Genomic DNA, 19859 nt, shown 5'->3' with positions numbered 1-19859 from the left:
AATGACAGAAGGAATGTGCAGCTGGGTAGGTACAGTACCAGTACGAGGCTAAAGGTAGGGGTGCTGCTGCTGCTAGAAAGTGGCAGAGAGGTTTCTTTTGTTATTGAGATGTGTCATAACCCATCAGTATCTTACAGACAGCGGAAGAGCCATGGGACACTGGACAGCGAAGACTTGAAGTATGTTTTTAACGTTGTCTCAGTGGAGCTGTTTGCATGTAGTTGCCTGTTTGAGGAAACCCCTGAGCATAGGATTACATAGGTAATCCTGGTGCTGCTCGGGAAGTCCTCGTGCGGGTGTTGCAGCATCCCAGTGGTCCAGGCACACTCAGCATGCCGAGGGGTGACGAGCTGGTGCTCTGCGGGGAAAAAGGCTCCTGGTGGGCTGGGCACAGATGGTGACTGGTAACCAGTGATAGGACCAGAGGGAATGGCCTCAAGTCGTGCCAGGGGAGCTTCAGGCTGGAAATGAGGAGACATTTCTGCTCAGCAAGAGCAGTCAGGCACTGGGACGGGTTGCCCAGGGAGGTGGTGGAGTCACCGTCCCTGGGGGTGTTCAAGGGAAGGCTGGACGTGGTGCTTGGGGACATGGCTCAGTGGGTGACATTGGTAGCAGGGCAATGGTTGGACCAGATGATCCTGGAGGTCTCTTCCAACCTTAATGATCCTGTGATTCAGGGCACAGGCCCAGCCTCCACCCACAGCCCAATATATTCCTCTGCTCCTGATTTTTATCCCCCCCCACTGGTTTAGTCCCGTTGCTTTTCAGTCCCTCGTTAATGCCCAGCAGTGTCAGGATGCCCCATGGCGAGGAGATGGCACTCGGCAGTGAGCAGAGTCCGCTGCCCCTCTCTCATCCCGATGCCCTAAATCCTTGGGACGAGAGGTTTTGGGCTGTGGGTTGCCACAGGGCTGTGGTGGGGCAGCCTTTAATTTTAGCACGTTATGCTGGTTTAATGACAGTAATAGAAAGTCAATTTATAGGCAAGAACAAATTGCCTTTTTATGTGGGGAGGAGGATAATTCCTCCCCTGTGTTACATTATTAAATTTGTAATCTTCATTTCTAATGCTTTTCAAAAGAGAATATTAACAGAATCTACAATACAGATTTTAAATTTATGAGCTGCATTTTTTTCCCTAAAATTGTCAGATTGTATAATTTATCTTTAAAGGTGAACTTCAGCAAGTTTTTTTTTTTAACTTAATGAATTAAAATCCCTTACTCGCTACCTATCTCTGGACAAGCTTAAAGGCTCCAAAGATACTTAAATTTTAAATAGAAATAATGGAGATCTATTTCCATCTTTGCTGAGTGGTGAGTTCTGAGTTCAGGCTTATTCCCTAGCGATAAAAGACACCAGCAGAAAAAAATGACACATTTTCGTATGCGGTTTGCGAGGGAGAAGGCTGTGGTGATGCTCTTTTTTGTTGCCAGGGAAACCGAGCGCTGAACCGGTGGCAGGAGAGGGAGGAGAGGAGAGGAGAGGACGATGCTGCTCTGCTCCGAGCTCGCTCCGAAATTCTCACTTGTGGTCAGGGACTGCATGGGCTGGGACCTGGCGTCTCTCTCCAAAACCCATTTTCTGATGCGCCTGAGGTTCAGTTTCATGATAGCTGAAATAAGTGGGCAGTTGCAGCTCCGTCCTGGCACGCAGGCAGATGGATGTGGTCACCAGCGTGGTCCCTGCATAGGGTGCTCTGAAGACAGCTTGGGGGGAAAAGGGGTTGTGTGGCCAGGTACCAACCTCAAGAAATCCCCAGGCCTTTTTACCTCAGCCCAGCCTCCGCTTAAGCATGAGAATGTGTGTACAGGTGAAATGCAGGTCTAAAAGCAAGCGGCTTGTGGCATGGACACAAGGGTAACGCGCGGTGTCCTCTGCTGACCTCCAGGGCCTTGCTGTGCGTGGCCACAGGAGCTGCCTGGTGACAAAGTTCCCACCAAAGGTTTTTTCTTTACTTTAAAACGTTCCATCCCACCAAACAGAGGTGCACATTGCTGTGTATTGCCTGATCCTGCTGGGCGGGCAGTGTTGTCTGCAGAGCTGGCACTGTGGACGCGGTCATCTCTTCTCATTTCTGCTCCCCAGGACAAGGGAGAGAAACCAGCGAGGTGCTCTAAAGCATTGTGTTCATCCCTGCTCCTTCTACTAAATGCATTTAGAAAGGTTTGGCACAAATCGTGGGCTTTTGGTGAACTTGCTGCCATGTATGTGTCACTGGGTAATTCAAACCAAACGAGGTTTTTATTATTTTATACCCAGCGCTCCTGTTGTGCACGCAGGAGGCAGGTGCAGGAGGCGGTTACGTGCCTGCCCTGTCTGTGGGAGAGCGCGTCGCTTGGATGGAGAGTCCTGCACCTCTGCAGGGGCTGGGCTGTGCAACATTTTGCTTGGCTGTTGCTCTATTGTTGTTTGGCTGGGAGCCTGCTAATGACATTTCAGCGTCCCAGTTTTTAGCGGTGGATGGCGTTTTTCAGTGCTTGATGCGTTGCCGTGGCACCAGCTGAAGATGCCGTCGAGGCGGTGTGATTGACAGGGCTGTTCCCGGTGTGACGTGACGCGGTGTTTTGACCACTTTGCTTTGTAATTAACCGTGAACTGCTTATGTTGTAGCTTCAAATGCGAAGGCTGGCCCTGTCCTGCCTCCAGGCGCAGGAAGCCTCACCCTCTCTTCCAGCAGCCAGAAGTGGTGGCCACGAAGGGCAGGGCGCTCTGCGCGCACCCCACCTGAGCAGACCCCGGCGCTCGAGCTGTGTCAGGGTGATCCGTGCTCCTGAAAGGTGGCCGAGTGAGACAACCCGTGTGAGCAGCGTGCCTCCGTCTGCAAGAGCAAGTTTGCTGCAGGTATTCCTTGAAAGCACCTTTGCAGAAGCCTGCCCCAGGTGGTTGGATCGCCTGGTGAAACTCAGCCGAGGAGCCGAGTGCCCGGGATTGTTGGGCTCTGCTGGAAGCCAGGCCATCCTCTCCCTCTCTCTGCCTCTACAGTGGATCAAATAACTGCCTCCAAATGGACGCAAGTTATTAAGCAGTGTGTATAATTAAAGTCAGCTCCTTGTGAATTTGATCATTCATTTCCTTAAGGAAAATATGATGAAGTAATTACAACCCAAGCTAAACACAAATCAAATGCTATTCTAAGTGCGATTCTGCACCATGAGTCTAGTTTATGAATGACTCTGGGGCGCTGTGGCTTCGTGCCTGTTACAGAAACGTGGCTGCATTTTTAATTGTTTATAACAAATGAACAAAAGACTGCATGACTCATTTATTGTGTCAAGACCAGTGCTCGCTCTTTGTGCTCACACACGTGGTTTTGACAAAGCTTTTGACAAAGCTTAAAAGAGCTTTGCAGGGACAGAAGAGAAGAGAAAAATCTCGTGAATAAGATCTCATACAAGAGCTCGTCAGCTTTTTCCCCTGAATTGTCTGAACGAAAACTAAACTTTACCTGCTTTAGCTGTGAATTTGAGAGGCAATTCAGTGCTGAAGCCAGATCCCAGTCCTCATGCTCTCCTCTCTCTTGATCGCTGCTTTAACTGCAGCACAGGCTTTCCATTTCAGCTGAATTTGGTGGGGAGCTAGGAGAGACGCACACCCTACGAATGCTCTGAGAAGATGGCTATGGTGGGGAGAAAGATCCGAATTAGTGCCCCAGAAAGAAGGGCCTGATAAATAATCTCAGCTTGAAAGTAAAGTCCTGAGTGAAAACAAGGTGCTGGAACTGAGCGTTATAAATCCCCCGTATTGCAAGGTGTGTTGGCTTCTCTGAGAAGCTTGGGTTGCTCCAGGGCGCTCACAACCTCAAAGACCTCATCCACGTCAGGAGAGCACAGCTCAGGAGCAGGCTGTGCGAGGTGTTTTGCCCGTTGCCTTTTTGCAGTGAGGAGCAGGACGGTGGGCTCGTCCCAGAGGTGAGCTTAGTGAGCAGGCGGGCTCAGAAGGCTCAGGAAGGGCAGAAGAGCTTCTTGCAAAGCTTCCTGGTTTAGCAAAGCACAGGCAGGGCAGCTCTTTCATCTTCTGCCATCATTTTCTTACAGTGACGTTTTCGAGCTGCATTATTTTTGAGAAGTCACCTCATTTTTGTGATCCTCTTCTAAACTGAGAGGTTTTCTGCAGCTCAGGCTCATTCATATTTCAGATCCCGGACTTAAACAATGTCCTCAGAGTTATTAATAGTTTAAGATGGATGGCAGAATTAGGACAGGGTGCTCTGCTTCAACTCCCTTGTAATTAACCAGAAATCCTGACCTGGCCTTTCTAACTGATGTTGGTCTGCTGGAGGACTTCCAAGGACACCTGTCGGCTCCACCTCTGGTCTTTCCTGTGAAATAACAACAGGAAAGCTCAGGGATGGCCCTGGCAAATGAACTTGCCTCTCACCTTTTGGCTTTTCATGTTTTCGTGATGCCCAGATCTTCATAGCTTGCAAAGTTTGGGGTTTTGAGGTGAGAAGGTTGTGCTTTGAAGCGCTGGTCGTTGTTAGTGCTGTGCCTGACATTTCCCCTGGCATAATGGGGAACAAATATTGCCATGCAGCGGTGAACGAGTTTGTGTTATTTATTGTTACTAATAGCCCAGGGCTGTGCCAAATGTACCTGCTGTGCTCTGAGCCAGCCAGCCCAACCTTCCTGGGCTGGGGGTGTATTTAGGTGGCAGCCCCTGGCACCTTCCAGCCGGGATGGGCAGGTGCCGAGGAGGGGTGGGTAAACTCCAAGTGACCCTCAGGCCCCCAAAATCCACGAAGTGGCAAGATTGCCTCCCCTCTCTGCTCTGCAGTGTGTATATATGTTGCTCATTGCATTACAGCTCTCATAGCAAGGCTTTATTTTTGTTTAAACGAATTGCTCCTCGCTCAGACAGGAAAGAAGAAGATGAGAAACGCCCGGGCTGTGCCCGGGGCGGTCGCTGCAGCGTCAGCAGTGCCGTGCCTGCCTGTCCCTAGAGAGCTGGGCAGCCAGCAGGGAGGGAGTTGGGTTTGCTGGGAGGCTGTGGAAGAATTCTTCCAGCAGTGAACGTGCTGCCTGCAAGTGGATGCTTCGTTTAATTGCTCTTTCCTGCAAAGCATGGCAGATTGGGGTAGAGCAGGGGGCAGCGCGCTCCATTTTCTTATAGAAATCAAAATGCAGAACCAGCCATCAGGAGAAGCTGTTCAGGTTCTGCTCCTGCAAACGGGGAAAAAAAAAAAAAAGACACATGGAAAGAATTCTGAGAAGTCTTGCAGCAAAGCAGTTCCCATGAAATACTCTGAGAGAAATGATCAATTTTTTATAGTGCTGTGGTGCTGTAACTTTTTTTCAGTGGGGAAAAGCTTATTCCCTTTTTTTTTAATTACAGTCAAAAATCTCTTTAAAAGTCATTGGCAGCGCAGTATATAGGTTTACCTTTGGGTTTCTTAGCTTTGTCTCTTTTGTAGGTAGGAAAATTTGAGATTTTTTTTTCCTTTGCTGACACGTGGTTTGCTGAAAGTTGCAGAATATTAGGATTGCAGAACACAAGAATTGCAGAACTCACTAGAAATTTCTAAATGAGACCGTTGGCCTTTTTTTTTCTCTCATACAGCTGAATTATCAAAAAGGTCAAATAATGAAATGTAATATCATGGAAACTGTTTGTGTTTAACCTCAAAAGGAGCAGAAAAAATGCGACATTTTCCTAGTTTAAGTAGGAAAGCAGTGATTCACTCGTGCTCCCCCAGCCCAGCGGTGGAGACGTGCGGGTATCGGCGGGGGGACAGCAAAACGCAGCCGGGGCAGCTCGGAGGAGCAAAGTCCTGCTGCTCCAGGAGTGGCTGAGGAGCTGGGATCTGGGCTGCGGGGTGCTTGGGAGCTGCAGGCAGGCCTGAAAACAGACGTGTGGTTTTTGGAGCTTCCCCTGCTTGGGCTGGGAGGGAGGTGAAGGCAAAGTGCTCCTCAAAGGGCTGGGGTGGGTGGAGGGAAGGACGGGCTGCGCAGGGGAGCGCTGGATCTGTGCTAATTTCAGCATTTATAGGAAGGATGAGGAAGAAAGTTAGCTTTGGCCTACCTAAATTAAGCCCTGATGGGCTTTAAAAATAGGACTGTTGCTGTACACAGAGTTGCAGACATCCCGTACCCCCCTGAGCTCTGTAATGCTCCTGCATGGGGCAGGGGAAGCTCCCTCCTGGGCATCCCGGTGGGTGAGGAAAGGAAGCCTCTGGGGCTGCTGCCAGGTGCCTTCTGCCAGCTACCTGATAAAAATGACCCTCTGAATGATCCTGGTCTCCTCCGTGGGTGCATTTAATCTGCACAGATTAAGAATGAACGCGTTAAAATATTTTTTCCACCCCACGGAAGGTTTTCTGTTTAATTTGGGAAGAAAGGGTGTGACTTTCTTAGTGGCTGAAACTAGGACAAGGGGAATGAAGCAAACAGCCTGATTAGTGCCCCTGTTTATCCCCAGCCATTTTCTGTCGTTTCTGGTGGATTATTCAGGCTGTGATGATAGCCTGGCATGTTCTGGAGCACGGCACAAGCTGCCTCTCTTTAGGTGCTCGTAATTCACACTCCATTACGATGTCGACTTTGGGAATACTCGGCAGGATGCTGGAGCTTGCCAGGCATGATGAGATTGAGTTAATCTTGTTAAACTGCATTCCGAAATGGACTTATATATTTTTCCTTAGCAATAGCATCCCCTTAGGAGAACAGCGTGACTCTCTCCAAGCACAGCTACCTCTGTAAACGGGCTGGTGGTGCCCAACGCTGCCGCTCGGCTCGGCGTGTGCCAGGCTGCCGCAGGTGCTGGCTGCTCGAGCACGGCTGTGGGAAGAGTCTCCTTTTTTTTCCTTTCTGATTCTGAACAATGCAGTTCTTTTATTAATCACAGAATTGTTTCATGGCACGCAAATCTTCGCACAGGTCTGTAGGGGTTCAGCGTCTGACCAAACAGGAAGAAATCTCGCATTTTTAAAGCCGTTAGGGACAACAGCGCAGTGACCAAGTGGAAATGTGAGCGTGTTGGCTCTTTCTTGGTAGAGTATTGGTATATAAAAAGCGGGTACAGTGGGCAGTGCTTCAGCAGAACCCCATAGGCTGCTGAGCTGAGGTGCCCCCGCGTCTTATTCTTTATGGCCAAAGGTGTGCCAGAGCCGGGCTGTTGGACTCGGGGATCCTTCCTCATCTCAGCAGGTGATGTTCTCCGGATGGGCGATCGGTGCTTTCCTTGTCCATTTTCAGCCCCAAACTGACTCACACCTCCTCTTCTCTGGGGCAGACCTTCATGGAGGAGAAAGCCAGAATCGGCTCTTCGGCTTTTTCCTCGGGAGTGAAGTCAGAGGCAGTGGAAAATGAACGGACTCGCAAGCCCTCCTTTGTGCAGGCAGGTTCAGCACCGTCTGCTGTGCAGCTCGGGGAACATCTCTGCAGGCTGCCGGCTCCTGTCCCACCCATCCACGCGCCCTGGTGCCCCTGGACGGGTGCTGGCAGCAGGCACACGGCGCTGTCTCGTTCTTCTCCTTCATCTTTGCAGATCTCTGCTGCTCGTCTCTGCTTCTACACGCTCTACAACGTGCTCCAAGGAGCGCGTCGGCTCAGTCGGATGGGTTTTTCTCTGTTTCCCTGCTGGGGTTGTCAATTCTCCATGCTGTACCAGTGCTGCTTTGTACCTGGGCCTCGGTTTGGAGCCGGGCAGATAATTCAGTTGTGGAGGAACCCAGGTGTGCAGCCAGAGAGCTGAGCATGCCCGGGTCGATATCCCACAGCACGCAGGGATGCACATCGGTGCGCGCTGCCTGGCTGGTGTAAGAACACGACACAAATGCAGCCTCTTTGCTCAGGCTTGGACTTGTCTTTCCTGAAAAAAACAGACTTACTTTGGCCAGAGCTTTGCAGTAAGAGCAAATGCAACTGGGAAGTAAGCATCCGAGTGATTTCTCTTGCTGATTTTCCCCCCTGTACTCCGAGTTTGGGAAGGAAAATGCTGCCAGGGCTGCTCTGCTGGACGTGTAGGGTGTACTGGGTGGCCTCGCTGGTGCTGCTGGCCATGTGCTCTGGGTACCAGCACGTTCTGGGCTTCGAGCAGCTGGTTAATTTAGCAGCAAGGCTGATCGAGTTGAAATGCAGTCAATCTGTGATCTAAGGGTTAAATCAATACCAATTAATTCCGAAGCGTGGGAGGGCCTGTACCGCATCCATCGTGCTTTTTGTGGCGGTAGCATTCAGCGAGCCGAGCAAACAGAGGGGAAAATTGAAAACAAACCGGGAAAGAGAAGGAAGATACCGAGCACTTGGGTGGTGGTGGGATGGAGCAGCAGGAGGTGCTGGAGGGTGACGTGAGGACAGCAGCGCGAGGGGCGCGCTGTGCCGCCAGCATCAGCACCGCAGCCCCCATCGCGGTGTCATCCTGCGCGATAGCGCTAATTGCATAACCACGACCTTGTAACGAGCTGCTGCAGAACCCGCGGAGATTTTCCAGACTCGCTGTTCTCTGAGCACAGAGACCTGCCAGTAACAGAGCGAGCTTCAGCGAGCCAGGTGGCGGCTGATGGGGGAGAGCGGGAGAGACGGCGGCGGTTTCCCTGGGGAGAGGAGGAGGGTGCCACTGGTTTACTCTATTTATTTACTTCCCAGCCCCAAGATTAAGGCAGATACAGCTTTTGGGGCAGTCAGTTCAGCCATAGTATCCACATCATCCTCGTGAAGGGATGCCTCGCAGTGCAGCTGATGGATGATGTATTTAAGGAAGAGGATGCTCCGAGGGGTGCTGAGCTCTGTACCTGCGCGGTCACCTTACCCCTCCTCACCCACTGCTGGGTTCTCTGGAGGAAACTTCTGCTTTGTTGGGCTGATGCTGCTCCGAGGCAGAATTTAGGGAATCATGATAATGAGGTTTAATTACTACAGAACAAAATGGTGCGAATATAATTAATACCAGTCAAGAAGGATTTGGGGAAAGTGGGTCTTGTCAGACCTTTTTATGCCTGTTTTAGTGGAAGCAGGTATCTGGGTAAATGTGATGCGCATGTAAGGATTTTGACCTAGAACAACATGACCCTAAAAAACGTGGTAGTGACAAATAGATTAAAAACTTGCTTCACTTCTCAAAAAGCACTCGGCAAGGAAAACTCTTAAGACAAGAGGCTGTTACCGAGGTCTGGTGCCATTCAGTGTTTTCATTTGGCATGGAGCAAACGTGGATTTAAATCTTACCAAATTCACAGGTGATGAGCACATTAGCAAGGTAGTAAATAGCACTGAGGGTGGGAGAGTTGGGTAGAGCTGCATGGACTGTTTCCTAAGATGTCTTCGTAAATTTTTTTTTCTTACATTTTAAAGTTCTCCAAGGCCATACCAGCAGGGCATGCAGGGCTGCACAGCGTCAGTGAGGCGTGATGCTCTACCAGGAGCTTACTGGGGTTTTGGGAGGTGCAAGGAGCAGCACTGAAGATGGGAGTACAAGCTGAATTCTACCTTTGTACTTTATTTTTTGCAATAAAATGCGGTCTTCAATTCCGACGCGCTTGTTCTCAACAGGGTGTTTAAAACCCAGGAAGGTCATTAAAATGATTCAAGGGCAAGAGGAAAAAAAAATGCCAGAGCATGAGAAACATAAAGAGCTCAGTCTGCTTAACTTGTCAGAAGAGATTGAGAGGTGACGACTACGCTGCAGAAGAGCCTTTCAGCGAGAGCACAAGGCAGCCCTCGTGGTGCAGAAGGACATTAAAAACCTGATGGCGAAAAGCTGGAGCCAGGCAAACTTCAGTCACTTCTTTAAATGTCAGGCAGTGAAATAAACTGCACAGGCAAATGGCAGATTCTCCATCTCTCTCTCTTCCAGGCCGGAGTGGGTACATTTTTAGAAGATATTCTTTAGCTAAATGTAAGTTGTTTGGCTGGTCCGAGCTGCTGTCGAGGCAGAAAGCCTGTTGAAGTGTCTGCTGCTCCCTTCTGGTCCTCGGCATCCACGAGGTGCTGGGTGCCCTCAGCTTGGGAATTGAGGCAAAACGTTTCTTCCCAAGGTCATTCTGAGCCTGGCTCTGCTCTTCAGCTGCGTGTTGTGCTGCAGGCTCCATCAGCTGCTTAACCTTCGTGGCTCACTGCTTGATTGGAGGAGGTGCAGGGAATAAATCCGGAGATGCTGCAGGAAACGTCAATACCACTCCAACTTGTTCCAGGTAGCACCAGCGACTGAGACAAATGGGTTTGCCAGGCAGTGCTCACAGGGGGCTGATCATTTACATTCTTGATCTGGAAAGGAGTTAAAGGCTTCGGGTTATAAGGGAGGAGGTCCTGCCCTGGCACAATGCTCCACGTTGCCCTGAGGCTGCTAAGAGCAGACAATTGCTTGCAAAACGTTTTCGGTGTGCAGGCAGGCAATGCAGGTTTGTGCTGACTCTTTCCAGGTATGTTACTTCTGACCCTGGTCTTCTCCCAGCTGAGGGAGTTGAAGGAACGTAAATTTTTGTTATGTGCCAACCCCAGGTAGGGTTTCACTGAGGGGTTGAAGCAGCTCAGGACCCTGCATCCCATCTCTGGTGGCATCTGTGGTGCTCCTGCGGGTCTCGGGCGGCAGTGGTATGGGAGCTTGCCTTTTTGGCAAGTCACGTTCCTCCCCTTCTGCTCAAGGGAAGCTTCTGGCAAAAAGGTGAAGGGGAAGGAGGCTGGGGAAACCTTTCTGTGGAGTAACTGAGGATGGCTTGTTGGGTGTAGCCGTCCACGTGTGCTCCTACCCGGGAAAGGAGGGAGGGACGAAGGACTCGTCCCTGCGGTCACAGCTCATCCTTTGCATCTGACCTGCTCCTGGCTGGTTTCCCAGAGTTTCCCCAGTACCATAATCCCCTTTTTTCCCTTTCCCTTTTAAGTAAGAACATCTACATGTCACAGAGGTGAATGTGATCAGGAATACTGGAAAACCACCCACTTGCAGAAGGCCTGGAAGAGCGAGTGAGGGGCATTTGGAATCGCCTGGCTCCCAGCGCAGGAGGCAGCCTGCCTGCCTGCCCTCCCTCCTCATCCCACTTCTCAGAGCAGGAGGCAATCTGCCTGCCCCCCCTCCTGGTCCCCGGTGCCCAGCAGCAGGTGGCTGTGCCCCAGCCTCCAGCTCTGGGTGATGCAAAGCCACGAGCACCTTGCCTAGCCCCCAGCCTCTGTCTTATTGCCAGATGTGGACATCTCGTCAAGCCATGGAAGCCTGCACGTCTCCAGGCATGGCTAACTAGATTGGAGAAATAACCTAGAGGATGTTTTTTTTTAAGCAGATGTTGTATAGCTGGGCTACTGGATGTTTTTCCTTTCTTTTCGATGTATTTGTCAATTTGTTGCTTTGGCTCTGGTTGCCCACCTGGGTTGTAGTAATAACGAACCTACAGGGTGCAGCAGGATGAGGGTGCTGAGAGTGCACGTGTGGAGGAGGGCTGGGAACTGGTGGATGAGCTGCCTGGGGAGGTCAGTGAGAGACAGAAGTGAAATGGCCCATCAGGTCTGTCCGCAGGGCTGGGGGTGCTCTCTACAAGGAGCCTAGAAACCCCGTCAGAGGCTCCAAGCAAACCGTACAAGGCTTGTAGAGGTGCAGCAAAGGCAACTACTCTGCAGTGGTTGGGGAAATAGGTAAGACCGCTTTTACTGGTGCCTTTACTAATATTCTTGCCCCAAGGTTGGATCTTGGAAGCACTTAAAAAATACCTGGTTTATGTTCGTGGGTCTTCCTGATTTATGCGGCACACTTCATACGTTGCTGCAGGCACACAACCAATCCCAGCTGTAGTTAAGGTTAACTCAGAAGATGTGTATCCCAGCTTTTAGCCCACGGGGACGCACGGATACGTGCTGCAGCAGGTGTGGGGACAGCTGCTGGTGCAGAGCCCGGGGGCCGATGTGGTTACCCGGTCGGAAACCTCGGGATACTGGAGGAAAAGGGACTTCTGGCTGAGCTTATGGGAGAAATTCTGTCTTTGCATTTCATTGCAATTAAAATTTAAGAAGTGGAATTGGAAGTATTCTGGTATCTTAGTGATTTGAAACGTGCCTGTTACGCTAAGCCCCAAAGAGAAGTATTTTTAAGGCAAGCGGCTCGCTACGCAAAGAAGTGTTCTGCATATTTTAGAGGTTCGTACGGTTACCTGCATATTTCTCTAAAGTAGGAGGGAAAGACTTATTTCCTTTAATATTTGGAGAGCTGGGTCATTTCTGCTGCTGGGCACTACTTGAAGACTGGCAGATTTCTGAGAGCCGTGTGGCTTTGCAGCACTGCGCTCTCCTCGGTGCCATCAGGGAGGCTGCTGCCATGTAACAAGTAAATTAATAGAAATAATCCGGAGGTTTGGGGGGTTAGAGGTTTGTTGCCTGAATCCGGATTTAACAGATAGGCACCTTTAAAAGGGTTTAGACGTTGAGCTTTGTTCAGAAAACTTGCAGATGATGTGTTGCAGGATGAGCACTGTATGTGGGATGGAATTTGGAGCTTCCTCGCACCAGCTAAAGCAATTAATAGTAATGGTATTCATTACATGCTCATTACATAACATGGCTTGTTCTGAGAAACAGACTGCTGGAGCAGGAGGATGGAAATAGCAACTGTTAATTTCGGAGGGCTGAGCCTCTCAGGGTTGCACCCAGGAGGGAAGAGAGCCTGCTTAATTCCCTTTGCTCTGCCCCAAGGAGTGTGCAAAGGGGAATAGGCCTCTCTGCGGGGTTTTCCGCTGCTGGTGCCATTCCAGGTGCCAGCATCAGGGAATATTTTGGCTGTTCCCAGCTATTCCCCTGCTGGGACGGTTCCTGCCCTCGCAGCACTCCTGGTGCTGCCCGGCCTTATCCATCCCTGCTGGTCCTTCGGTGCTGACCACGGGCTGTGGCTCTCAGCTGCTCTGCACAACCAGAGGTGTCAGTGTGGGATTTAAGGAGTGTTTCCAGGCTTTTTCAAGCCGCACACCTCAGTCTGCCCGTGGTTATTGTTGCTTGTCGTCACGAATTGGGTAGCGTTACGCACAGAGCCAGCTCGCGTGCCTGTGTGCACCTGCGCTCGATGCATAATTAATTGGTACAAATGCCTGAAGTAGGTAGGGTGGTGTGAGTATCTGGAGGATCTGCTGGGCCCTGGCTTGCTGGATCTCTGGGTTAGCTCCAGAGCCGGCTGGGAGCTGTTGCTGAAGCAGGGCTGAGAAACAAAACCCAGCGTGAGAGCAGAGTGCTGCCTGGCTGCCAGCTTGCCGGGCTGGGCTTCTGAAAGACCTTCCCTGCTTCTCCTTGACTCTGCTGCTGCAAAAGGCTGGGAGAGCAATAGCTGACTGCCTCTTCTCCCCTTTTGTTCCTAGATGGGGATGGTCGGAGACTCAAGGGAGCCATCCAGAGGAGCACAGAAACGGGGCTGGCTGTCGAAATGCCCAGCCGGACCGTCCGTCAAGCCAGCCACGAGTCCATCGAGGACAGCATGAACAGCTACGGGTCCGAGGGAAAGTAAGTCACTGAAAGCATCTGGGTAATCGCTTGTGGGATGCTCAGTTCTTCTTACACCTATTAATTTTCCTCCAGTGTGATAGACGATGTCTTTGTCAGACTCATCGCAGCTGCAGGTGTACTGCCCATTCAATTACAGCAGGTCTCTCTGCCTGCATAGCTGGCACATCCTTTAGCTGTTTATATACTTTTTTAGTGTCCTCATTATTCTGAGCTGAAGCAGATACCCATTACTTTTAACAGCTTTGCTTTTAGAAGAATAATTCAGGGTGAATAGCTGAGGCCCATTACAGGTAATAAATTATAAGCCGGCAGTCTTTAATGTTGCACAATGGCTGTCTCCCCTGTTTCAAAAGAGCCTTTTGCTTTGGGAAACAAAAAATATCTAAAAAAAAAAACGTGCAAAGGTGATAAAAATGATGCGAGTAGCGAAATAATTATTCTGATATCAAAGTACATATTTAGAAACACTAGTTAAAAATACTTATTTAGAAACTGTAGTTAGAAGTTTTGTTAACGAACTTTCTTTTCTGTTTCATCTGAGTTAGTGTCCTAAAAAAATGTATTTTAGAACTGTTTTTTGACCCCAAGAAAGGTCATAACACCTCCTATTGCATTTAGGCCCTATAACTGAATGCAAAGCAGTGGATCCATTGTCCATAACTTCAAGGACTGACTTGTCTTCAATTCTCTTTTCTCTGTTTCCATTGTTTGAAGCTATAGATGGAGATTATCGTAATTTTATTAAGATGGCCATTCATGGGATCTCTGAAGAGGCTAAAAAAATTAAAAACACAAGAAAACAAAACAGTATTTAAAAAGGGGCAGTCAATATATATATAATCAAATTCCATGCTTGTAGGTGTGAGACCGAAATGTTTGTGTACCTAAAACGAGTCCTGCTTATGTACCACACTCGGCTTCTCGCTGCGCACTCTCCCTAGCCCCGTGTGGTATTCCAAGAACACCGTGCTGCTAAAATTACAGGGTAGTCCAAAGGCTCCCTCAAATAATTAATGCAATTCTGGTGTTAAATAAGTAACGGGCTGTAAATTAAGAGCTACTTTCTTTAGCTTTGGAAGTAGGCTAATCCTGGAAAGGCATCATAGATCTGTGTTGAAGGTTGGAAATAGTAATGAGGCACAGGCTGCGATAGCAATCTTGTCACTCCGGAGCTGTGATGAACCTTATCTCTTCCGTGAGCCCTTGTCTCCGGGGAAATATTCCTTCTACACCACCACAGTCCTGTGGCTTGGAGTTCTGCCTCTGCTACGAGATTCGGAGGATTAGTGATTAAGTTCAGTCCCTTGGCAATGCAGGGCAAGAATCTGCTTTTGTGCAGAGCAGAATATTTTTCTTTTTATATTTACATAGCTTATCCTCCTGGGAAGGGGGTGTCATTCTCTGTGTCCTGTCCTTGCACACGCTGGCTGCTTGGATTGGTCTTTCCTGGAGAGGGAATATTTCTGCCAATAAAATATTGCACCCGGACGAGTGCTGTTTTACCCTGAGGACAAGCTGCGTGTAGCTACCAGTGCAACAAAGAAGTCAAAATCCTGTCTTGCAGTCCAGATGTCTTTATTAGAACAAGCCTAATGGTTGGTATTCAAGCCTCAGACGTGGCCAGAACGTCCTCACCAGTCCCTCTGCCAGGGATGGGACAGTTTCTGCTCCCACTTCTCTGGAGTGTGTGATAAGTGGTTCCTGGACTCTTTGTTCCTAGGTGGGATAATTGGGCTCTCTGGAGAGCCCGCGGGAATTGCAGTTATCTGCCTGAACCACCAGCGATAAGCAAACGGGGCCGAGACTACAAAGAGCAAAGAGGGCTCTATTCTCTTGAAACATGGTGGCAGGAGAGTTTCTCTGCTTTCTTTTCCCATTGCGAAGAAAGGAAGTATTGGGGGAATAGCCTCAAGGGGCAGAAATTTATTCAGCTAAATCAGATTTCTGTTGGTTTCTCTTGTTTGCTGTAGCTGTGTTCCCAAGGAGGCAAAATGAGGATTCGGATGACTCCATTAACTGTGGCAAGTTTATTTTCTTTTTAATGCTGGCTTTCTGACTGGTGCAGATAGTCCTCGGTCAGAGACATTTGTTGGCAGTGTCTGTCAAAAACCTGGTTCTCAGCAGCACGAGGTTACCCTACTTCTTCCTGCCCGTGCACCTCTTTGGTATGTGGATGTGGAAAGAAAATGGATTTAAAACATCGTCTTCCCAAAGGGCTTGGTTCCAAAGTTCGGTATAGTTTCATAATCCTCTTCAGTTTAAGGGCTAAAAGGACAACTTCCAAAGGTGGCACACTGAAGCGATCAAACATTTATGTCAAATTTTGCTGCAGAAGGCCTTAAATACCTGCTCTCATACAAACACGCTCTTGAAAAGTGATGCTGATGGACTGCTGTCGTGTTTCCTGCAAGGAGCTGCCTACAGCTGCTCAGCTCAAGTGTAAAGAACCACAATCGAAGACTTTTATGGATTGCATGATTCTGAGCAGCTCTGCTTATAGTGTGAGCACCAGAGTGCCTGAAATCTGGATCATTTTATGGAAGGCTTATTATACAGGGATGTACTTCTCAGATCCCCTAGGCCCTCCTTCAAGAAAATACTCATTTCAGGGTCTTACCCAAAGGCTGGAGTATACGGAAGATTAGCGGGTCTGAAAGATGACTCTCCCAGAATTTAAACTCCTACAACGTGTCAGTGAGTGCTGACAATGTCTCACACTGCCCCATTTCATTTTTTTCCCAGCCGTATTATGCAGCTTTTGTACTGCACGGTGGTTGTGCACCAGTATAGGAAATTAATGTAATAAAACTCACCGTGTGCCCTTATAGAAGAGGAAGGTGGTATTTATTTTAAACAAAACTGCGTTCAGCCATTCAGACCTGTAGGTTTCTCTCACCAGCTCTCTCACCCCGCGTGCAGGTGCCAAGCCTCATGCATCTGGGTGCTCTGCCAGGCTTGGTTGGGTGCTGCGGGGAGGAAGCACCAGGGACACCATCTGTCAAGCCCTCACTGCGTCTTCTAGGTTGTTCTGCACAACAAACTGGTTCTTGGACTGCTTTTTAAACACTTTCTAGGACTTGTTTCCTATTACGGGCTGATCTTCCACCTCAGGGTCTGATTTTCTTCATCCCCCATAAATCCCACACAGAGGTGTTTCCATTCGTAATTCACCCAGCCCAACCTGGTTCTGGTTACAAATCCCTACAGCAGTATTTTCTTCTGGGAACATATGTGGCAGCCTGCCTGAGAGGACAGCTACCCAGTATAGCAACTCTCAGGACAACACCAAGATTACCCAGCGGTAACACTGAGCACAGAGGAGGAACTCCCAAATAAACCCTTGGGATGCAGCAGGGCTCCTGCTCCGTCCTGGCTCCCACAGCCTACCTCTTGTTTTGGCTGCGTTTTGATGCAGCTGCACGAAACCATGTGCGACATTCAGCAAGTGACAGAGTCTGGACTTAGGCGTGCCTTACTCCTGCCAAGCACTTTTCTTATTGAAAATGGAGCAGAAAGGCAAAAAGGGACCTGGAACAACAGCCTGCTAGCGGCCCCAGTCCCTAATGTGTGGCACTTGTCGGATTTTTTGTTCTTGCTGGCTGCTGCTGAGATGATGGTCACAGAGAGCTCAGGTGATGTTTACCTTAGAAAAGCGCAGCAGGTGATGACTAGCAAACACTTAGAGATGTGTTCGTGCAATTTCTGAGATGAGCCTGCCTGTCCGGCAAGGACCATCCAAAAGGCTCGTACTGGAGCTGTTCGGTGAGTGCCTCTTCTTCAACATCCGCAGCCAAGGGACTTCCAGGCTCCTTTATGACAAATCACCTCTAGGGCTCTCCTTTTATCTGAGTCTTTTAAAAGAAAAAAAAAAAAGTGGTGTTAATACAGCTCAGGCTGCAAGAAATCAAGGCCCAGAGGTCTCGATGGAAACCAGGGAAGGCACGGAGAATTGTTCCTGTAGCACACCGAGAAATTCATCGGCCTCTTCACCACCAGCACACCTTCCTGTGCTGTTAAGCTTGACCAGCGTGGCTTGGAGAGGTCGCAGCCTTGAAAGCTGTACTTCCAAGACTGACTGCAGTGAATCCCACCTGCAGGAACCTCTTGAGGAGCAGGCAAAATTGCTCCCTGACGGCAGGGATCTTTTATTCAGTGTGCCTGAGAAGTTGTGGTCTGTAAAACCGGAGCTTGCCTGGCGAGGTGGGGAATGGGGGAGGTCTTTGTACATAATTCCCTGCCTATTTTTTATAGCACAGCTTAGGTGGCAGAACTCATGCAGCAGAAGGATCCATACACAAAGGGAGTACAGGGTGTTACAGCACATAAGACAGCACGTCACGGTGCTAAAAATGCTGCAGAAAGCGGAGTGGCCAAGAGGGAGCGGAGCTTGTTGGGAGGCAGAGACAGGAACGCTGCCTGCCTGGGAGGAGATGTGCAGTTGGTGCTGTTCTCTTCATTTTAGGTGCTGCGGGGACAGGTGTTCACAAAAGCCTCTCACTGCCAACGTGGAGGCTCCTGCAGCACTCACATCCACTTGGACAAGGCACGGGGCTGTGTGCCCAGTCCCAGGACGCTACACTCAGATGTACCGTGCATTAATAATGCCTGATACGCGCTGTAAATATTTTAAAGGTAGGGGCAATGAATGTTAAACTAACCAGTTGTGCCTTCCTCCACAGCTGATAGATAGTGACTTCGCTTTTGTGTGTGTTAGATGCAATTTAAAAGAGCTGAACATCCAATATGGATGAGAGCGATTGTGAGGCAGCGCGCTCCTGCTCTCTGAAATTGGACTTCTGATGTCTTCTTCTTTCTGCTCAGATAAAATAACTATTGAATACATTATCATTCTCAGAGGAGACTTTTTTCCCTGTTCTTCTGGATGAAGTGCGTCTTGCTGGCCCAGTTTTTAAAGGCAGAACAACTTCCACCTGCTGGATATATAGCAAATGGCTTAATTCGGCCACGCAGCTCAAGCCACTGCTGCATGTTTGGTTGCATGGCTGTGTTCAGGTAACCTGCTATTAATTACCCCTTTGTGCACCAAGAGGATGAGAACAAGTCTTTTAGAAAATATTTACAGGAAGAGATCAGTGCTCTCTGAACCCCAGAAATGCCCCAAAAAATTCCACGTATGTACTAGAGGCGGTGGAAGGAGCTCCCCTTTTAGGAGCGGATCACTTCTAAAGGCTCGAGCTGATGGCAAACAGGCGGTTGTGTGGGCTCAACGCCTCGCTCTGCCTTCCTGTGGTGTGCACACAGCAGCCGGTACGTGGCTGTCACAGGCTGGGGCAACTGAGGGCAGTCCCAAGGTCTTGGAGGAGAGAATCGCAAAGTGTTGTATCGAGGGCAAAGGAAAGGAAACAGGCTGGCTTGTGCTTCCAACTGACAGCTCAAAAAATGGTGTTGAGGGCTGCCTGGGAAGAGATGGGGAAGGAAAAAGATTGTCTGGGGGGTGATTTTTGGAAGAGGTTCATGAATGATGTGCATGAAGCTGCTCTGTCTCGAGGCCTGGCAGTGGACGGGGTGACCTGTGCAGGTGTTTCCTATCCTATTTCATACGAGTGCTGCGACGTCCTGGCAAGCTGACGGTGCAGCCCTGTGCAGCAGAATAACGGTGGTACCTGGCATGCAGCATCCCAGAAGCGATTTAAAAATAGATCTAGAAAAGAGGTCAGACAAACTCCACATGGACAAGGGTAGAAATTAATGATACGTTTTCCCTGCACGTGTCCGTGCAGATGCACGCCGTGCATGCTGATGTGCAGCGAACAAGGGGCGGGGGGGAGCCGGAGGCTGAGCACAGCCACGGATGCAGGAGGAGAGGAATCGGCACGGGTGCTCCGAGCCCTCCTTGTACTGCTTTCTATTGAAACGAGCACTGTCCTTCTAGTCAGTCAAATCCTGATTGGTTTACAAGCAAACTTACAGCTGGTTCTCCGTCGGAATGGACGTGAAGGAGAGCAGCCGTGCTGTGAGGGAACCGACTGCGGGATATCTCCACGTGAGTTGTGAGTGCAGCCCGGGCAATGCTGCCACCTCCGAGGAGCAGAGGAGCAAGCAGCTGGCAGAGAGCCCTTCAGCCACTCCTCAATTACACTGAAGAGGACAGATTTCATGTGCCCCGACCTGCAGCGTGCATCACAGGAGTGCAGTCTTCAGAGACTGCTGTGCAGATTTCCTGAATAATGGGAATTCTCACTGCTGGTAAAAATGCGCAGAAAAAAAAACAGCTAGGCAATTTCAGCTCCAGCCTGAACACACAATTCTTAATATTCTGTGAACACACAATTTTGTTTTACACATACACGTGTCGCAAAAGAGACAAACTCTTCGTGCAGTCACCTTTTTCATGAGGTCGGGAATGAGAGCTGGGCGTGCGTTTGGCAGGGGCTGCAGGTGGGCTCTGCTTGCGGCTGCCTGGAGCGGGCAGGGCTGGGCTCCCAGCTC

At 49.7% G+C, this 19859-nt stretch overlaps 1 protein-coding gene across 1 annotated transcript in view; it reads left to right on the top strand.

The window, feature by feature from the left end:
• The window catches only part of RIMS4 (regulating synaptic membrane exocytosis 4), a 55092-nt gene that overhangs the window by 18936 nt on the left and 16297 nt on the right, over nt 1-19859 (top strand). The window contains exon 2 of the mRNA XM_027472899.3: nt 13265-13406. Within this exon, the coding sequence (XP_027328700.1) occupies nt 13265-13406 (142 nt within the window). The remainder of the gene's footprint in view (nt 1-13264; nt 13407-19859) is intronic.

Source organism: Anas platyrhynchos, chromosome 21 (assembly GCF_047663525.1).
Source record: "Anas platyrhynchos isolate ZD024472 breed Pekin duck chromosome 21, IASCAAS_PekinDuck_T2T, whole genome shotgun sequence".
NCBI lineage: Eukaryota > Metazoa > Chordata > Aves > Anseriformes > Anatidae > Anas > Anas platyrhynchos.
The sequence above is the reverse complement of the archived record's forward strand: the minus strand, read 5'-3'. Positions and strand labels throughout refer to the sequence as shown.